Here is a 17,715-nt window from a genome sequence, read left to right on the forward strand (position 1 = left end):
ACCATACGCAGCAGATGGGACAAGTGGTTGCTGCAAACTGCTCAAGCCAGAAATACTTTGAGCTTTCCGAGCCCAGATTCTCTGCAATCCTTGTTGCCTAAAGGAATCTATGATGGAGAAATCTGGAGTCCAGCTCGTGGGCACTCAACTGTGCTGTTAAAGTCAATGGAAGCAATAAAACTGCTCTGACATTGGGAGGAGCGTCTCTGTAGGACCTGTCTTGCCAAAGCTCATGAGCTGAGGGAGCAGGGTTTGCTGGGGAGCACGCCTGTACTGGATTCAGACCTTCATCTCTCTCAGCTAAAGCCCTGCCTGAAGCTTTTTACAGCTTGCACTGCCAGTCGCTGCAAACTGCTGTTGTTGAAAAGGTACCTACTTGCCTGTTCTCAGTCCATATTTGAGAAAGTTCTTCTCTGTTCCTAAAGATCCTCATTCCCGAGCGTCCCTTCACCCTGCGAGCAGGCAAAAGTTCCTGTGAAGTCCTGTCTGCTTAAATGCAATGCCCTGCATTCCTGGATATGCAGGCATGGGGAATAGGTTTTTGGGAGCAATTTCAGAGACCTTTTTTTCAAAACCCTGTGTGCTTACAACGTGGATACTCGACAGCAGCATAACACGGCAATGCTAGCAGAGGATCTAGTCAAGCTCTTGAGAAAACCATAACTATAAATTAGCCCATGGCAACATATGAAAGGGGTCCTGTGAAGCTCATCATTCGACTTGCACTGTGCTCTCCTAGATTTGGATTCCATGTGGTTTAATGCAATGGCTTTTTCTGACCTCTCTCTTTCAACACTGACAGTCTGAAGCACATCTCCCAGATCCAGCCGGCTTAGTAGTTCTCTGGTCCACAGGAAAAAACAACAGCCCCATCGTGTGGCTATGGGACACTCTACTGAAGACAATCAGTGCGCTCTACAGAGCATAAGTGACATTTCCTGGGGAAATGCACTATTTCCATAATGCTAGTAACCACAAGCTGTACAAATACCTTAGGCGAAATAAGCTGGCTTCTGGCAAACTTGTGACAGCTAAAGAAGACAAACAATGGAAACGCAGAACGTAGCATCGCTCAGCGGTTGCTCTAGTTAAAAGCAGGCTCAGAGGAACCTCCTTTAATTTTTCTTCTCATTCTATTCCTATTATTAAAACTGTAGATCATGAAATTAATCCTTGCCTCTCCTCACCCACAGTGAAGGTTTTTAGTAAGGATTTGATGTCTTACACTCCCACCTCAGTCACTGCACGGAGTGAGATGCGGAAATTTTTGAATGTTGTGAGTCAGCAGAAGAATTTGTGTTGAGGTCTTGTGTTTAAATCTGAACCTTTAAACATCCCTTTTTTCTTTCCCCTCCCCACCATTGTTCTACACAAACAGTTTTGTTCTGAAGCTTTATTTTAAAGATAAGCTTTAAAATGACTCATTTTGCATGGGAAAGAATTGAGTTGTCAAGGCTTTCTGCACACACACCCCCAAAGTTTTATTTTCTCTTCACTAGTGAAAAGATCCAGAAGAGCCTGATGAGTTCAGCAAAGGTAACCAGAACATGAAATCACTGATGAGAGTATGTCTCCTTGCTACCCACCAGCTCTGAGCTGTGGGGCTGAGCGCATTTCATGGTTTCCTACTCAATCAGTGGTTACAACATGTATAAATAGAGCAAGCAGAACCACTCTAACTTTCCATACATTCCTGCTAATCTTTTTTTTTAAGCCATTGGCAATAATGAAATGACTGGGGATAACGACTGCCATACATTCAAGGAGGTCAAGATTTACAAAACGTGTTTTTCTTCTAACTAGATAGCGTTCCTTACGATAGAGTGGTGGAACAGGTTTGGATGTGTGAGCTTCATTGCACGTTTCCAACCCTCTTGCTCTTGGCGGCTTGTTTTTTTTAAATCTGGAAATACGTGGCTTCCTAGTGTGTGTATGGGGTATTGTTTGCTTGTTTGTTTCTGGTAACTGAAGTGCAGTTTTAGTAATTTTAATCTTAGGCTTAGTGATACTTTAGTTCTAGAGCACCTGCTACCCCAGAGTTTCCATTTGTCATGGAAATAAAGCTCACCTGGGCTACCTTTTCCCATGAACTGGGATAGCTGTTCTTTTGGCGTAACTCACAGAAAACTCGCCTGCTTGACCTAATGAGAAACAGTAGTAGCTGCTATCTGCAACACTGTTGGTATACAGTGTGATTAACAGGGATGCAAGGAGGTTATGCCAAGTATAGATCAGCTAATCTGGTATGAATTTCAAAGCAATGCTCTTGAAAGCTGCCAAACAAAGATTAAGGGAGACACTTTCCACTGCAAACTGGAGCGCAAAGCTGGGCTGCATAAGGAAGATCTCTGCTAAAACTCCTGGGCTGCAAAGGGAAGCAGCTAGCCAGGACAGGAGTGATTTTACTTATACTAGTGTCTGTCAACAGCTGTGCAGGACCTGAGGGGGAACAAGTGGCAAACGAGTCCCAGAAACTGGGACCTGCAACGTACAAAGTTTAGGAGGGAGGGACATTTTCACCCTATTTCCTTTCAAATGATGTATTTTACTGTTCTAGCTTTGGGATGCAGCTGTGGGACCACTGACTTACACAGACCACTTGCAAGCTCTGAGGGAGCCTTGCCGTTCCTTGCGCAAGTTCCAGATCCGGCAATCTGAAGGTGCAGCTGCCAGCGCTGCTTTCATGGGCCAAGTTTTAACAAGTCCTGTCTTACGGTTGTCATGTTGTAAGCACATGACTTCGGATGAGAGGAAAGGTGAGGGCACATGCACAGATTTTTCCCATCTGCACCTGTTGTAATATAAGGCTGCGTAGATGTTTAGATATTACAGGGGAAAGTGCAAAGGCTGTATACCTAGATAAGGCCACCCGCATGGGTGTTTCGGCACTGTCAGGGAAATGGAGAAAGGAGCTTTAAATCTCCCTTTGCACTGTCAGCCTCAATGCACACTCATCTGTCTGAGGAAGCACTGAGCACAGCAGTGCTTGTAACCCATACCAGAGTTGGCTGTAGCACGTGGTCAAGGCAGACCTGCCAAAGGAAAAGAAAAACTGGGATAGGAAAATTAGCAGGGCATAAAAATTTCCCTTGTTCATCCAGGAGTAGGGGACACCACTAGCCTTTACAGCCGGAGGGGCTTTTGTGAATTTTCAGAAGTTTCTGTTAACTAACTAAACCAACTAAAGGATGAAGAAGCCTTCTATGTTTTCCTGGGACAATTAACTCCAAACTGGGAAATAAATTTGTCCTGTTTTCTTCCCTCCTCCATCCACATTAGGAAGGAAAAAATGTCTCTTGGATAAGAGCTTGTAAAAAAAAATTTATCAAGATGACTTCTCGTTTATGTTCAGCCTAGGCTTTTATGGGAGAGAAGTCAATCTAGTATCCTCCCAGGCACAGTGTGTGTGCCAAAAATTATTTTCATAAATACTGACAAGTTGGCTTTGCAATCTTAAGATATTTTCATAAGGAAAGGAATACCTGCACCTTCCTTGCTTTTCACTGAGAATTTAATCCCTAAGCATGAGGAGGAAAAGAAACTTAACAGAGTCAGCTCAGATGCTGTGTAAATACTCGTTTCAAAAGACAACATTTTTTCCAGCGTTCCCAATTCTTTTACCAGTGTTCTTCAGTCGCCGGCTACTGTAATCAAGGGCTTTAAATGTCTCAGTGTTTGTCTAAAAAAAAAAGTATCTTAATTGCTGTCTTTTACCAGGGAAGAGCTTGAGAATGAAGCTCAGCGTTTAAAACATACAGGATCGATATAATTAGCTATCAAATTTCAGCTCATCAGCTTTAAAATCCTACAGGCTGGTAACGTCCGCTCTGTTCCCGTGTAGCGCTCGACCTTGAGGACAGGCTTTTAGATGCGGACCGGCAGTCTCCGGGGCACATGGAAGTCCCTCCTCCTCCTCCCCCCAAACACAGGCCATCCCTGTAGGCGACCCAGAGGCACTGCTGATGCACGCAGCCACAGGCCCTTATGGCAGCTCAGCCCTGGCAGCTTCCGGCTCCTTCTGCACGTTGTCGCTCGAGAGAGCTTGTCGGTGAAGATCTTTTAAGAGAGTCAGCTGCTCTCCTAAATGCCCTTTAAAAAAAAAAAGAAAAGAAAAATTTTTTGTAAGTCTTTCTTCACTAGGCTATTTTTAATCACTGGCTAATTACCAGTCAAGTTGCCTTACTTACCCTTCCTCATCAGCTTTGTCGCTGCAGTTAAGAGGTGTTTTTCCCGCTTGCGGAAACAGCGCGGTACAATTACAGGCCTGGAGGGGCTGCCTGGAGCAAACAGAGAATTACTCTTACTTGCGCCTAATAGCACGGACAGGATTGCCCAGGTTTGCTTTCTCCAGACTGGCAGCCGCTGCGTTTCAGCGAGGTGAGGAGGGCCAGGGCCGCGGGGCCGGAGGGCAAGGCCTGGTGCCGCCGGGCCGCCGCCGGCCTTGTACCCGGCCCCGCGGATGCCCCTGCGCCCCTGGCTGCGTGGGGCTGCTCCAGCCGGGCTGGCGGCGGACTGCCTCCCCCGGGGGAGCAGGCCCTGGCCTGGGTGACAGCAGTGTTAGGGGAAGTTGGGGGGGGGGGGGCAGGCCGCCATGACAGTTCACACTGCGGGGGCGGGGGGGGGGTAGGCCGCCATGACAGTTCACACCGTGGGGGGGGGGGGGGGGTTGAGGCAGGCCGCCATGACAGTTCACACCGCAGGGGGTGGGGGGGGAGGGCAGGCAGCCTTGACCGTTCACACTGCGGGGGGGGGGGCCGCCATGACAGTTCACACCGTGGGGGGGGGGGTTGAGGCAGGCCGCCGTGACAGTTCAGATCGCGGGAGGGGGGGCAGGCCGCCTTGACCGTTCACCCTGCGGGGGGGGGGGGGCCGCCTTGACAGTTCACACTGTGGGGGGGGGGTTGAGGCAGGCCGCCGTGACAGTTCAGATCGCGGGAGGGGGGGCAGGCCGCCTTGACCGTTCACCCTGCGGGGGGGGGGGGCCGCCTTGACAGTTCACACTGTGGGGGGGGGGTTGAGGCAGGCCGCCATGACAGTTCAGATCGCGGGGGGGGGGGGGCAGGCCGCCTTGACCGTTCACCCTGCGGGGGGGGGGGGGGCAGGCAGCCTTGACCGTTCACCCTGCGGGGTGGGGGGGGAGGGCAGGCCGCCATGGCAGTTCACACCGCAGGGGGTGGGGGGGGAGGGCAGGCCGCCATGACCGTTCACACTGGGGGGGGGGGGAGCAGGCCGCCTTGAGCGTTCACCCTGCGGGGGGAGGGGGGAGGGCAGGCCGCCATGACAGTTCACACCGCAGGGGGGGGGGGGGGGGGCAGGCCGCCTTGACAGTTCACACTGCGGGGGGAGCGGCAGTTGCCACGGCCACCGCGGCGCCGGGGCGGCGCCATCCGTCGGCCGGGACCGCCCAGGGGAGCCGCCACGGCCCCGAAACGGGGCGTCAGAAGGGCCGGGCCCCGCCCCTGGGCGGGAGGAAGGAAGAGGCAGCCGGCGCGCTGCACTGTGGGTGCCGCCCCCTCCGCCGGCAGCTATGGCGCTGTCGCGCGCGGAGCGCTGCCTGGCGCTGCTGCTGCGCCTGGTGTCGCGCGCCTGCCTGGCCCTGCTGGCGCTGGCGGCGCGCGCCGCCGCCGCCGCCGCTCCCCCCGCCGGCCCCGGGCCGCGCGCCGTGCCGCCGCCGCGGCGCGCGCTGCTACTGCTGCCCGCCCGGCAGCTGGCGCGCCGCATCCGCGCCCGCCAGGTGAGAGGCGCCCGCCGGGCCGGGCCGGGCCGGGCCGCACCGCGCCGCCCGGCTCCCCCGGCCCGCCGTCCCCTCTGCGCGGCGCCCCCTCCCTGAAGCGCGCGGCATTCGGGCCTTTTTTTTCAGGTGAAATGCGTTGAAGTGGTTGAGGCGTACATCGAGAGGATCAAAGAAGTTAATCCGCTTACCAACGCCGTCGTTAAGGACAGGTGAGCTGGCGGAAAAGAGGGCAGGGGGCCTCCCGGGCTGCGGTGCCCGGGTGCCGCCCCGCAGGGGTGCTGAGCCTCCGCGCGCGCAGCCCTGGCTGCCCCGAGCGCCTGCCGGCGTTGCGTGTCGACGCGCTTAGCCGGGCCTAGCCCCGCGTCGAGCTGTCCAAGAGCTGTGCCTGGAAGCGCAGTTATTACCTACGGGCGCGTTCCTCCCCGTTCTGCAGCACGGTTACGTTTGTATAACCCGTTGCTGCCGGGCTCGTACGCCGTCTCCCTTCCCCGTGACCGTGCTCACCCGCACTCGCCTCTGCCACGCGTGAGAACTGCTTCTTGCCTCATGGTTGGATTCGGAAGGCCTGTGACCGCCCTGTGGAGACTTCCAGTCCTTCCTAGCCCCGTCAAGGCTGCAGAGACGGGCCGCAACCGCCTCTTCTGCTCTTTCCTCCTAGGTTTGAGGAGGCCCTGGAGGAAGCCCGGCAGGTGGACGAGCTGCTTTCAGAGGCCCCTGGCGATGAATCTCTGGAGGAGAAGTTCCCCTTCTTGGGGGTTCCCATCACTGTCAAAGAGGCCTTTTCTCTGCACGGTGGGTTGGCCCTTGCTCCTCTCCAGCTTTTTGGATCACAGCTTGCTCCCTCTTGCCCTAGCTCTTCTCAGGGTGGCAGGCAGCCGTGAGGCTTGTTTGGTGGGAAACAGCTTCCCTCTCCCCTGTCTGCGTCCCCTATGTCCCCCTTCACCCAGTCATGTGTATCTGTTTTCTTTTTTTTTTTAACACCCAAATGCTCTGGGCATGTTGCAGGACCTCAGAGGAGGAGAGAGTAGTCCTGCTGTTCCCATGGGTACTAGAAAAATGGACTCTGTAGCCAGCTTTGCAGACAAGTTTGCCTGTTGTCCTGAGAGCAACCTCTGGGGAGGCGACACTGACTCCTCTCTCTATCTGTTGATCCCGGCACCACAGGGATGCCCAATACGTCTGGCCTGGTCAGCCGCCGCAACGTAATCGCCACGTCGGATGCCACGGTGGTGTCGCGACTGAAGCAGGCAGGTGCAATCCCACTGGGTGTGACCAACTGCAGTGAGCTGTGCATGTGGTATGAATCCAGTAACAGGGTCTACGGCCGGACGAACAACCCTTATGATCTGCAAAGGATTGTGGGTGGCAGCTCAGGTGAGCCTCGTTGCCATAGCATGACCCTCCGCAGGGAGCAGATCACAGAATCACAGAATGGTTGAGGTTGGAAGGGACCTCTGGAGATCATCTAGTCCAACCTACCCTGCTTGAGCAGGGTCACCTAGAGCATATTTCCGAGGATTGCATCCAGGTGGGTTTTGAATGTCTCCAGCGAAGGAGACTCCACTACCTCTCCGGGCAACCTGTGCCAGTGCTCTGTCACCCTCACAGTCAGGAAGTTTTTCCTCAGGTTCAGATGGAGCTTCCTGTGGTTCAGTTTATGCCCGTTGCCTCTTGCCCTGTCACTGGGCACCACTGAAAAGAGTCTGGCCCCATCCTCTTGACACCCTCCCTTCACATACTTGTACACGTTGATGAGATCGCCTCTCAGTCTTCTCTTCTCCAGGCTGAACAGGCCCAGCTCTCTCAGCCTTTCCTCACAGGAGAGATGCTCCAGTCCCCTCACCATCTTGGTAGCCCTCCGCTGGACTCTCTCCAGTAGTGCCACGTCTCTCTTGTACTGGGGAGCCCAGAATTGGACACAGGACTCCAGGGGAGGCCTCCCCAGGGCTGAGGAGAGGGGCAGGATCACCTCCCTCCACCTGCTGGCAACACTCTGCCTAACGCACCCACCCCAGGATCCCCTAGGCCTTCTTGGCCACATTGCTGCCTCATGGTTAACTTGTTGTCCACCAGGACTCCCAGGTCCTTCTCTGCAGAGCTGCTTTCCAGCAGGTCAGCCCCCAGCCTGTACTGGTGCCTGGGGTCATTCCTGCCTAGGTGCAGGACCCTGCACTTGCCTTTGTTGAACTTCAGGAGGTTCAGCCACTCCTTCCACTTTAGTATCATCGGCAAACTTGCCGAGGGTGCACTCTGTGCCTTCCTCCAGGTCATCGATGACTAAGTGGAACAAGAGTGGACCCAGGACTGACCCCTGGGGGACACCGCTAGCGAATGATGAATGCAGCAGTGTCCTCTGCGTGCTTCATTACCTTGTCACTGGGCCTCTGCAGAGCTCACCTACTGTATTGCCCAGGAAGCAAGTAGGTGATTCAGAGGTCCAGCTGCCTGGTATCTTTTGAACGTTACAGCTGGCGTTGCTTTGGATCGCTCTGTCTTACTATGGTTATGAATGGCAGCACTGGTATGGCACTCGTACAGGGAAAATCACTCAGGCATGAGTTGCCCAGCTTTCCCCCAGTCATCGCTAAGGCTGACGTGGCTCCTATCCCATCTACCTGTGAAGGGAAATGGCTGCAGCAAAATGCTCCTTTGTTGTTGGATGTTCTGCGTTACAAACCTGTGGGCTTTTGCTTTCTTTTTTCTTGTGCAGGTGGGGAGGGCTGTGTCCTGGCAGCTGCCGGCTCAGTGATAGGTGTGGGCTCCGATATTGGTGGCAGCATCCGGATGCCTGCCTTCTTCAATGGGATCTTTGGCCATAAACCCACTACAGGTAAAGCAGGCAAGAGGAGGGGAGGAGGCTGTGCATCTTCTCCTCTCCTCAGCAAAAGTTGCATAAAGTGAAATGTGTGGGGGAGGGCTGTGCAAGGAATGTGTTGAGGACCCTCCTTAGTTGGCGTGACATAATTTTTGATGTGGTGGGATTGCTGTAACTGAACAGGCAAATTCCTGTATGGGACAAGCCCACTGCATGAGCACAACCTGGCCTCAGCAATGGCAAGTTATTTTATGGCAGAATGTCAAGTACATGGGAGGTAGGCGGTGTGTTGCACGTGGGAAAACATCCCACACTGACAATGCAATACCAAGGTCAGTATCTGTTGCTTGGGAGTTTTCCTGGCATTAGGTAACTATCTGAGGGTTGACATAAGACACCTTCCAAGCCTGGTTGGGGGTGGTTATCAGACTCCGGTGACTGCGCAGTGAGAGAGGCAGGGTTCTTTTCTCTGCTAACTAGGTGCTTGTACTCCTTTTTGCTTATGCATGTTACCAAGAGCTTTTGAGTGGTGCTGTTGCATGCAGTTCCCTGAGTGACAGCTTTCTTCTGCACTAGGAGGCTATGTCCTTGCAAGGCTTGGCCTAGCTTGAGATGGTGTTTGCAGCGACGCAGCTCACCACGTGATGGCTAACCCGTGTGCCTCTGTGCTTGCAGGGGTGGTGCCCAACGACGGCCAGTTCCCAAATGCTCGGGGGGTGCGGACCAACTTCCTGTGCACGGGGCCCATGTGCCGTTACGCGGAGGACTTGGAGCCTATGTTGAGGGTCATGGCTGGGCCTGGAGTCAGAAAGTAGGTTGCTCTTATTGCTTTGTGCTGCTTTCCTTGGTCTCAGCTACGTTCTGGCTGTCGCAGCAGGTCGTTTTTTATTCATTCTCTTTTGGACATGATAGCTTGTCTAAAAAGTCAGGTCTCTGAAGCCCAAGTTGCTTGCTGATTTATTTCACCTGCGTCAGGCCTCAGTAGGACCCTTGCAGCCAGAGCATGCAGCTTTCCTTCCCACCACTGATATGCCTGGTGTTTAAGCAGCTCATGGGAGCAGGCTGTCTTGGTCAGCCATGCCCACCTTGCAAGTGAGGCTTGAGGAGAGGCTTCATCTGTGAGCTGCTTCGGGCAGCATAGCCCAGCTTGTCCTTTGGTTGGGTGTCAACACGTCTGTTCCCTTTTGGGGCCGGACTTTTATGCATGCTCTTTCCTATTCCTGAACAATTAGTTTTTCATCCTCCACCTTGACCTATGGCTGTTTGGTCTCTTGGTAGATTCGTGCACCTCAGAAGTCCTTTATGCTGAGAGAGCAGTAAAACACCTGGTTTGATGCCCCTCTCCCTTATTACAGGACCCACATTGGGATATATGCCTTTCCTCTGCCCCTGTAAAGTCTGGAGGAATGTTACTAGTTGAATGGCACAAGGGTCCCTCTCCCTGCCTGGAGGACTAGGAAGTTGGTCCTACTGGTCCCCCTACCTTGCTTTAGACAGCATCAGCCACTGCAGAGCCCAGCACTCGCTTTGGCATGTGTGGGCTTGCTGTTCGTTGACAGGCTGGCCAGGAGTTGGAGAGGAGCGAATAGCCTGGCAGTGCAGCAGTGTAGACTTTGTACTGCAGAGTGGCTTGTGCTCGCGTCGGTAAGGAGCAAAGCAGAGACGGGCAGTCTAGGCAGATCCTGCTCCTTGCTGTGACCTCTCTGCTGGCTCATTGCGCTGCACGTGGCTGCTTTCCTTGTTGTTACTTTCACTTCTGCCATGGCTCCTGTGGAATGGCGCTGAGCCGCGTTCCTAACCCTGGCCATGGCCAAAATCTGTAATTACAGGGTGCGTATTGAGAGAGCTGGATTTTTCCAAGAGTTATGGCAACAGCAATAAGTATGCAGAACTTGTGGGGCCTAGGACTGATCATGCAAGCAGGTGGGTGGCTTTTGGACTGCACTGAGGTGTTTGTTTAGCTTCAGAGACTCCCCTTTCTACTGTGATTGTCTTCAGGAAATGTATCTCATATTAACAAGTGTGTGAGCAGCTCTGGCAGCCGGGGAAAAGCAAGAGACAGATTTGTAAGCAGTGTTGTTTCTTTTGCAGGCTGAAACTGAATGAAAAGGTGTCCCTGGAGAAAATAAAATTTCATTGCATGGATCATGATGGCGGGTCCATTTTTGTGTCACCTGTGGACAAGGAGATCTTGCAGGCCCAAAAGAAGGTAGGAAGGAACTGGAATGGGTTATTTAGACGGTTGGCTGTCCCTGAGATGAGCATGGAAATAAAACATAGGGACAACAGTTTGAGGAGTCACTTGGGGACAAAGTGACCTGCTCCGTGCATGCCTGTGTCTGGCTCCTGTACATGATGTTAGGTTGGAGGACTGCTGGATTGGACACTGTCTAGGCAGCCTTGAGTCCCATTTGCGTTTTAGCAGTGGAAAAATGTGGAAAGATCTTTTTCTTGTTCTGTGTAACAGCAGAAGTGAGATGAAAATCTTGTGAGCAGTTGCAAATGCCCTTGCCAACAGTAGTCATATGTTGGTCATGTGTTAGAGGGGTATCCAAAGTTTTTGGCCCGATTTCCGTTGCAATAGCTGCATTTTTGCTTTCTTAAGTTCTCTTCTTTATATTATGGAGACCTTGTGAGGATGCACTGTGTGGTGAAGGGAATGCTGTGTGTTAGCAGTCCCCCAAGACGGCTGTCTGGGCTTTAGTAATGCAAAGGAAGAGATCTATTGGGCTTGAGTCCTGGCTGCAGGCACTGCATTTGGTAGCACAGTGGCTGCACAGTAGAGTGTTTTGCTGTGCTGTCACGTGAGCGACACTTAAGGGATTTATAAATTCTTCTGTGCTCTTTCTTGATGCTGTTCTGGAGCACCCAAATTCCACTTAGCTGGAGGTTGCGTGGTGGACTTTTGGGGAGCTCGAAGATCATGGCTTATTGTTATCAAGTTGAAGAAATTCCAGCTGCTAATTGCAGAGGAGAGCTGGCAAGATCTACAGTATTTGCTGCGTATTAGCAAAGGAACCCTAGTCTACACACTGTCTCGCCTTCAGGCCTTTCCTTTCTCTGATTTGCATGGACTAATTGCAAAATGTCACATCCTCTTAGAAGTAAATCCTTTCCGCTGCTTTCATTAGGTGGTGGAGCACATTGAAGGTGAGCTGGGGATCCAAGTTCGGCGTGTGGCAATCCACAAGATGAAGTATTCTTTCCAGATCTGGTCAGCCATGATGTCTTCCAAGGACAGTGATGGACAGGTGTGTAAGAGAGCTGGGCAAAGGTGCAAACTCTGTTGTAGCAGAGAAGAGTCAGCTCTTTTGGAGCCAGACATGGAGAGCTGTAGACTTTCCACACCTGGCTGAAGGCCTTCTGTGCTCCTTTTGTCCCCGCTCTCCTCTTCTCATCTATTTCCAGAGCTACATGTTCTCTTCTCACTTGGTAAGTGGCTCCTGGCAGAGGAGCAAGACATTTTAGGGAGAGAGAGCATTTGAGCATGTTGGCCTTTTCTGTACAAGTTGATATCAAGTCAGCCAAGCAGACAGCTTTCTGTCTAGTTCTCTTAACGTTTGTGCTGTGCCTCTCAGGCCAGGGCCGTGTTGCAGGTTGGGATTAATATGTGTTAGGAGCCCGGGACTGAAAATGTTGAATTAGCACCGTTTCACCAGCAGGCCTGCATGGAGTAGGCGGCGTGGTTGGTTGTTTTTTTGCCCTCCATGTGCTTTGATTCAGTGAGGTCAGTTGTTGTGTTCCAGCTGCTTCCCCTCAATTTTTAGTTCCCATGCCATGCTCTGTGCAGGTATGGAAGTATTTCATAGCAAAAATAAACTCCTGAGAGTATACCTAGTGTGTTTCTGCCATGTAGGCTCCAGGCATGTCTGTTCCCTTCTGTCTCACTTTTCCTGACTCTGGAGTCACGTAACAATGGTAAATACCTCCAGGGAATGTTATCTGGGGCATCTCTCATAGCATCGTCTCAGAGAAGGGAGATATTGAAAGGTGCCAGTGAGGGGGACTCTTTTCCCAGAGATGATTTCTTGGTATGTCTAGCAGGAAGAGGTTCTCCTCCTGCTTCTTTAGGTTAGTGCAAGCACTATGTAAAGCTTGTGATGGATGTCTCCTTCTGTCTGAAAGTGGGAATAGTTTGCCCTTGACCCACTTTGTGGGGAAATTTGTTTTTTCTCTCATCAGAACATAATTAGGGTAATTGAACAGCTGTAGACTTAGCTGTAGTTTGTCACTCCACTATTCAGTGTTGTGTGTTAACCACAGTGAGCTGTTGCTGAACGAGGGGATGTGTGTGATTGCAGGAGGCACAGCTATTCACAGACTTGCTTGGGGATCATGGGAAGCCGGTGTGGCCATTGTGGGAGCTGATGAAGTGGCTCGTGGGGATGTCTTCCCATACTCTCCCAGCCATTGGTAAGTCTGTGAGGAGCCAAGTGGCATGCAGGTTGAGGGTGGGGAGGGCTGGGTGAATTGTTAAATGAGGGGTCTGTTTGTCAATTTATTGCAGAGAGAACAAAAAAAAAAGAAAGCATCCCTCCATTGACACATGAAGGGGCTCCAGAGTTTGTATTGGGCAGCTTCAGATTGTTTTTTTTTAGTAAGGACACTTGGTGTCTTTAAGTCCTGGGAAAGTGTGTGTTCTAGGGAAAGGGGGAGTTGGTCAGATCTTCAGTAAACAGGAACGGGACATCTCCAGAGAAGGAAAAGTGAGGGTAATAGAGCTGCAGGCAGGGTTTGCCCCTTGCTGTGAGCTCTGCCAGAAGTGATAGGGCTTAGAGGGAGCTAGCTGTGTGTATCGCTGCTTAGCAGCATTGGGGATTAACCCATATTACAGACAGTAGAGGACCCTTATTAGTGCCTGATACAAGTGCTGCTGCTGTCTAAGAAGTGCCAAGTTCACTCTGCCACCTCTGCCTGGGCCTCTGTGTTCATGAGAGCCTGTGGGAGTATGGTACCTCTGGCATTTCTGCTCAATCCAGGTGAAGTGAGCCAGCGGCTGGAAAAACTCCCTGAAGCAGCAGAACCAAGCCTTAGTCAGGCGGTCTGAAAGCCTTTACCCTAGCAAACAGGTAGCAGAAGACTTGTCATACTGCATGCAGGGGCAGATGTGTTCTGGGATCAGGCAGGCCTGGAGGGAGAAGGGCTTTCTGGGTCACTCCCCTGCCTCATCTCTAACTCTTTAAGAGGTGGGGAGTACTGTGTATGCCTGCATAATGTGCTTTCTAGCCTCGTGTAACACACAGTTCTCTTGCTCGTTCCACTCTAATGCTGCATTCCTGTCTGTGCTCTTGCCCTGTAGCCCTAGGGTTGACAGAGAAGCTGGTGAAACTCAACCCTGGTGGGAATGCCAAGCTGGTGAGCATGGGGAAGAGCCTGCAGGCTGAGATGGAGACCTTACTGGGGCCAGATGGGGTGCTCCTGTACCCTTCTCATCCCACCGTGGCTCCCAGGCATCACTCTCCTTTGTGCATGCCCTTCAACTTTGCCTACACGGGTGAGCAGCCCTGACCCCTGAGGCAGGGGTCTCAGACCTGCCGTTGCCTATTGTAACAGCATGTGCTGGGGAGCTTGCACTGTTTCGCTCCCCTGTAAGTGAGGGAGGTGATGGTGACAGTTTGTGCAGAGGTTTGCGATGCCCAGTGCTTGTGCCAGCAGCAGCCAGGCGCTCGGGCTGCTGTGGGCCTTTATGTGGCTCCCTTGAGCTGTAGGGGGAGCTCAATGCAACCATTGTGCCTACAGAGCTGTTGGTGGGGAGACCTGTTCGGGGGAATGCCAGGAGTATTTTAACTGGAGTATTTATGTCACTAATAGTGGACTTTGCATTGCAGCTGGTTGTGTCGCTGCTCCAGAACATCAGGCAAGAATTACTGCCATGCTTTAAAACTATGTAGTATTTATGCCTGCTGTCTGCAGTGGGACAGGTTTGACTGATGTATCTTATCTCTGATGGGAGCACCTTTGCAGAGAAACTTGGCCTAGTTTCTCTGTTCTAAAGGGGTGTGTTAAAGCTGTTGGCACAGTGTTTTAGTAGGCATCCAAGGGCTGCCACGTGTCCTGAGGTACTGAGATTGAACTATGGGACTCTTTACGTGGCTTTCCTGGCTCTTGAGCTCCTTGATCTCAGCACCACGCTGCAGTGGTGTCTGGCTCTGGAGTGATGTAGGGATGGTGCCTAGAGCAACAATGTTCTGAAGCAGATCTTGGCGTGCCATGTGAGCGTATCATTACTTGTCAGTGGACTTTTTGTCTGTGATGCTGGCGCTAGTGGCATGGCGCTGATAGGAATCCACTTGGGAGTTTCTGGCCAGCAGCTTCTCCTTGTTGTCACGTGTCTCTGCTGCTTGGTAGTTGCATGATTTGACTGTACCACTGTGGAGAGGACCTGCTTCCAGGAGCCCAGAGACATGCAGGATAGCAGTTACCCATTGGTGTCAGAACTTTGAGGAGTGAGGGAGTGACTTATCCTGTGCATAACTGATTGCTGTGCCCAGTGTCTGTTCTGATGCAACCTTCTCTCTTCCAGCTATCTTCAACGTCTTGGGCTTGCCTGTGACACAGTGCCCGCTAGGCCTGAGCAGCGAGGGCCTGCCACTGGGTATCCAGCTGGTTGCAGCTGCCTACAACGACCACCTGACGCTGGCGGTAGCCCGGTATCTGGAGAAGGCCTTCGGAGGATGGGTATTCCCTGGGAAAGCTTAGCATGGGTTTCCAGGACTCCGAGGAGGCAGGGACAGAGATGGTTGTGTTCACAAAGGCTGGCTACAGATGCTGATATCCGATACCATCAGAGCACTACCTGCTCCCTCCACACAGGGAGAAGCCGACCAGCCCAGTGTCTCCACCCTGTGAGCAGTGCAGGGATGTGGGGAAACCTCACCGTTCCCACTGGAGCTGTCTCCTCCCCGCAGCACCATCTGCGAGGGGAGAGACCTGCCTTTACTGTGGTCCCTCTGGAGCCCCTGATGGCCTGCACTGAGCCTGCCCATATTCTTTCTGGGGCAGGCACTGACGTTTCCCTAGGCACGGAGACCACTATTTCTCTGTAACACTTGCTGCTTTAGAGATGCTGGGTAAAGGCTAGAGAGAGGGGGCTGGCAGGAGCTTGGGTGCTGTTGGACTGCTTGGGGACAACCTCCCAGCACCATGTTTGAGACTCTCCTGGGCACGTTTGCCCTTGCTCCTCAGTGTCTCCCACATCTCATGTGGCTGAGATTGCATGCCAGTGGCCTTCCTGCACCAGAGGCTTGCTGGCCCCTGCAGCCCTGCTGGACTCAGAGAGCGCCAAGTGCTTTTCTCTTACACTGTATCCAGAAGGAGAGGGGCTGCTAATGCTGAAAGCGTAGCTGTTGGCAGCTTTATGACCTATCTTCTACTCACTGCAGCTCTTCTGTGGGATGAATAGCATGCTTGGCTCTGTCCTTTGTGCTGTGCCTTAATGGGCGAAGGAGGAGGAGCTTTTCTGAGAAGGAGCTGGTCTTGTAAGCTTGAGCAAGGGAGGAAGAGCTTTTCTGGGAGGGAGGTGCTCTTTTAAGCCTTTAACAGCGCTGGCAGAGTTCTTTAAATGCTACTCTCTGTGTGCTGAGATGGCTAAAGCATCTCCTGCCCATTTTTTCATCCCCTTCCACCCTAGTGGGCTGGATGTTTGTGGTCACCCAGCCTGATGGGCTTCCTCTGTTCCTACCACCCGACTTCTTCCTGAGATGTTGGCAGCTGCTGACTTCTGCTCTCCAGCCCCTCTCCCCTCCGTAAGTGGATGTATGCAGAAATGCAGGCTGCTGGCCGTTTCGGGGCGGGGGAGGGGGCAATGAATGTGTGCAAGGTGTACATAATGAAGATGGTATTAAAAAGTCTATCCGTCCAGTCTGCTGCCATCTCTGTGTCCTTGTTCTTGAAGGCCTATGCTGCAACTGTGCTGCCCTGCGTGCTCCCCACGTTCTGTGATCCTGCTTGCATTGCCGCCCGTCTGTGCTTGCATAGTGGGGTGCGTTGAGACTTTTCCTGCGGGCTGAGCCTAGAGTATGGGCTGCTGAATGCTGCTGTGCTGTCTCAGCAGTGTGGGGACAGCAGCAAAGGCAGAGGTGTCTGCTCTCAGGGTCACACTCAGTCATTGCCAGGCTCTTACTTTAAAGTGGCTGTATTTGAGGTGTCTGTGTTTTGTTTCTGGCAGAACATAAGGGAGTAATCAAGCTCCTTTGGTGCCATGTTTGGTCACTGTGTTAGCAGTGTGCTGAAGGAACCCAAGTTTAGGGTGCAGTTACTTCTCAGCCTACTGCGTGCAGCAATTGCACAGCGTTATGCTTTCAGAAAGCGCACTCTCCCTGTTAAGCTGCTATACTGTTGCCTCTATTCTCAGCAAGGCTTGGCCTCACAAGGCATTGCTGAGCTGTGCACGTATTTCTTTTGGTTCTGTTGAAGCAGTAGTTTCCAGGGCGGAGCAGCAATGCAACTGAGCAGATGTGACACTGGAAACACTGTGTCTGTGCCAGGCTACCTCTGGCCAGAGGTGGGGAGCAGACTGTGGTGGTCACTTTGAGTCCCATCCAGAGGACCTCTCTGCAGGTCTGTACATCAAGCTTGACATGCTGATGTGCAAGAAGATAAAACCTGTTCCCAGGAAGACATTGACTTGCTGAAGGCATTCTGGCTTGCATCCATGCTCCCGTGCACGGGCTGGCACAGGGTAGTCCTGACAGATTCTCTGATGTTTGGCAGTGCTGTTGCTTTCTCTTCCCAGCACTGTGGCTCTTTGGCCACTGGTCATCCTTGCAGAGAGGTATGTCCATTTAGCAGTAAACCTGGAAAGAGCCAACACGTTCAAGTGAGGCTGTGTCTTTCAGTGCTTGCAGAGGGCACTGCTGAGCCCACTAAGTGAGTGCTGAGCTTAGTGGAAGTCTGTAACAAGATGACACAGTCAACAAGGAAGCAAGAAAAAAGAAACCAGACCTAGGAAAAAGGGTATGAACCACCAAAGTAGAATCACGTGTTGTGCTGTGAGCAGGTGAGTGGGACGTCCCTCTCAGCCTCTGAGAACGGTCAGGCTGCGCAGCTGGTGGCAAGACGGGACTGACTTCTTCGCAGGTAAGGGAGGAGGAGAGGGGAAGGCTGAAGGAGAGGACTGTACTGTAAGTGTAGGCATTCCTGGGGCATCCTGGTGGAGGAGACCACC

General features: G+C 52.5%; 2 protein-coding genes and 1 long non-coding RNA gene across 7 annotated transcripts in view; 2 read left to right on the plus strand and 1 right to left on the minus strand.

Annotated features, from left to right (window-relative positions):
• LOC104149484 (uncharacterized) overlaps nucleotides 1-17,715 on the plus strand; it is a 50,152-nt gene that overhangs the window by 17,590 nt on the left and 14,847 nt on the right. For 2 of the 5 annotated variants that reach the window (XM_068956575.1, XM_068956578.1), the window contains exon 1: nucleotides 16,535-17,627. The exons of 2 other annotated variants lie outside the window; for them this stretch is intronic. The gene's annotated coding sequence lies outside the window, so the exon portion shown is untranslated. Of the gene's footprint in view, nucleotides 1-16,534; nucleotides 17,628-17,715 lie in introns of those variants that run through there. One more of the 5 variants, XM_068956576.1, reaches the window with a different exon arrangement.
• LOC138068697 (uncharacterized) lies at nucleotides 1,389-6,383 on the minus strand. Its single transcript, XR_011143367.1, has 3 exons — nucleotides 6,239-6,383; nucleotides 4,188-4,277; nucleotides 1,389-4,089 (listed from the first exon to the last, which is right to left on the minus strand). It is a non-coding gene; the product is annotated as an uncharacterized lncRNA (long non-coding RNA).
• FAAH2 (fatty acid amide hydrolase 2) lies at nucleotides 5,528-16,409 on the plus strand. Its single transcript, XM_068956580.1, has 11 exons — nucleotides 5,528-5,734; nucleotides 5,861-5,943; nucleotides 6,393-6,526; nucleotides 6,899-7,108; nucleotides 8,445-8,564; nucleotides 9,225-9,360; nucleotides 10,641-10,758; nucleotides 11,681-11,800; nucleotides 12,851-12,962; nucleotides 13,849-14,043; nucleotides 15,073-16,409. The coding sequence occupies exons 1-11, from the start codon at nucleotides 5,528-5,530 to the stop codon at nucleotides 15,246-15,248; spliced, it is 1,611 nt and encodes a 536-aa protein (XP_068812681.1). The 3' UTR covers nucleotides 15,249-16,409.

This window comes from Struthio camelus, chromosome 11, assembly GCF_040807025.1.
Source record: "Struthio camelus isolate bStrCam1 chromosome 11, bStrCam1.hap1, whole genome shotgun sequence".
Taxonomy (NCBI): Eukaryota; Metazoa; Chordata; class Aves; order Struthioniformes; family Struthionidae; genus Struthio; species Struthio camelus.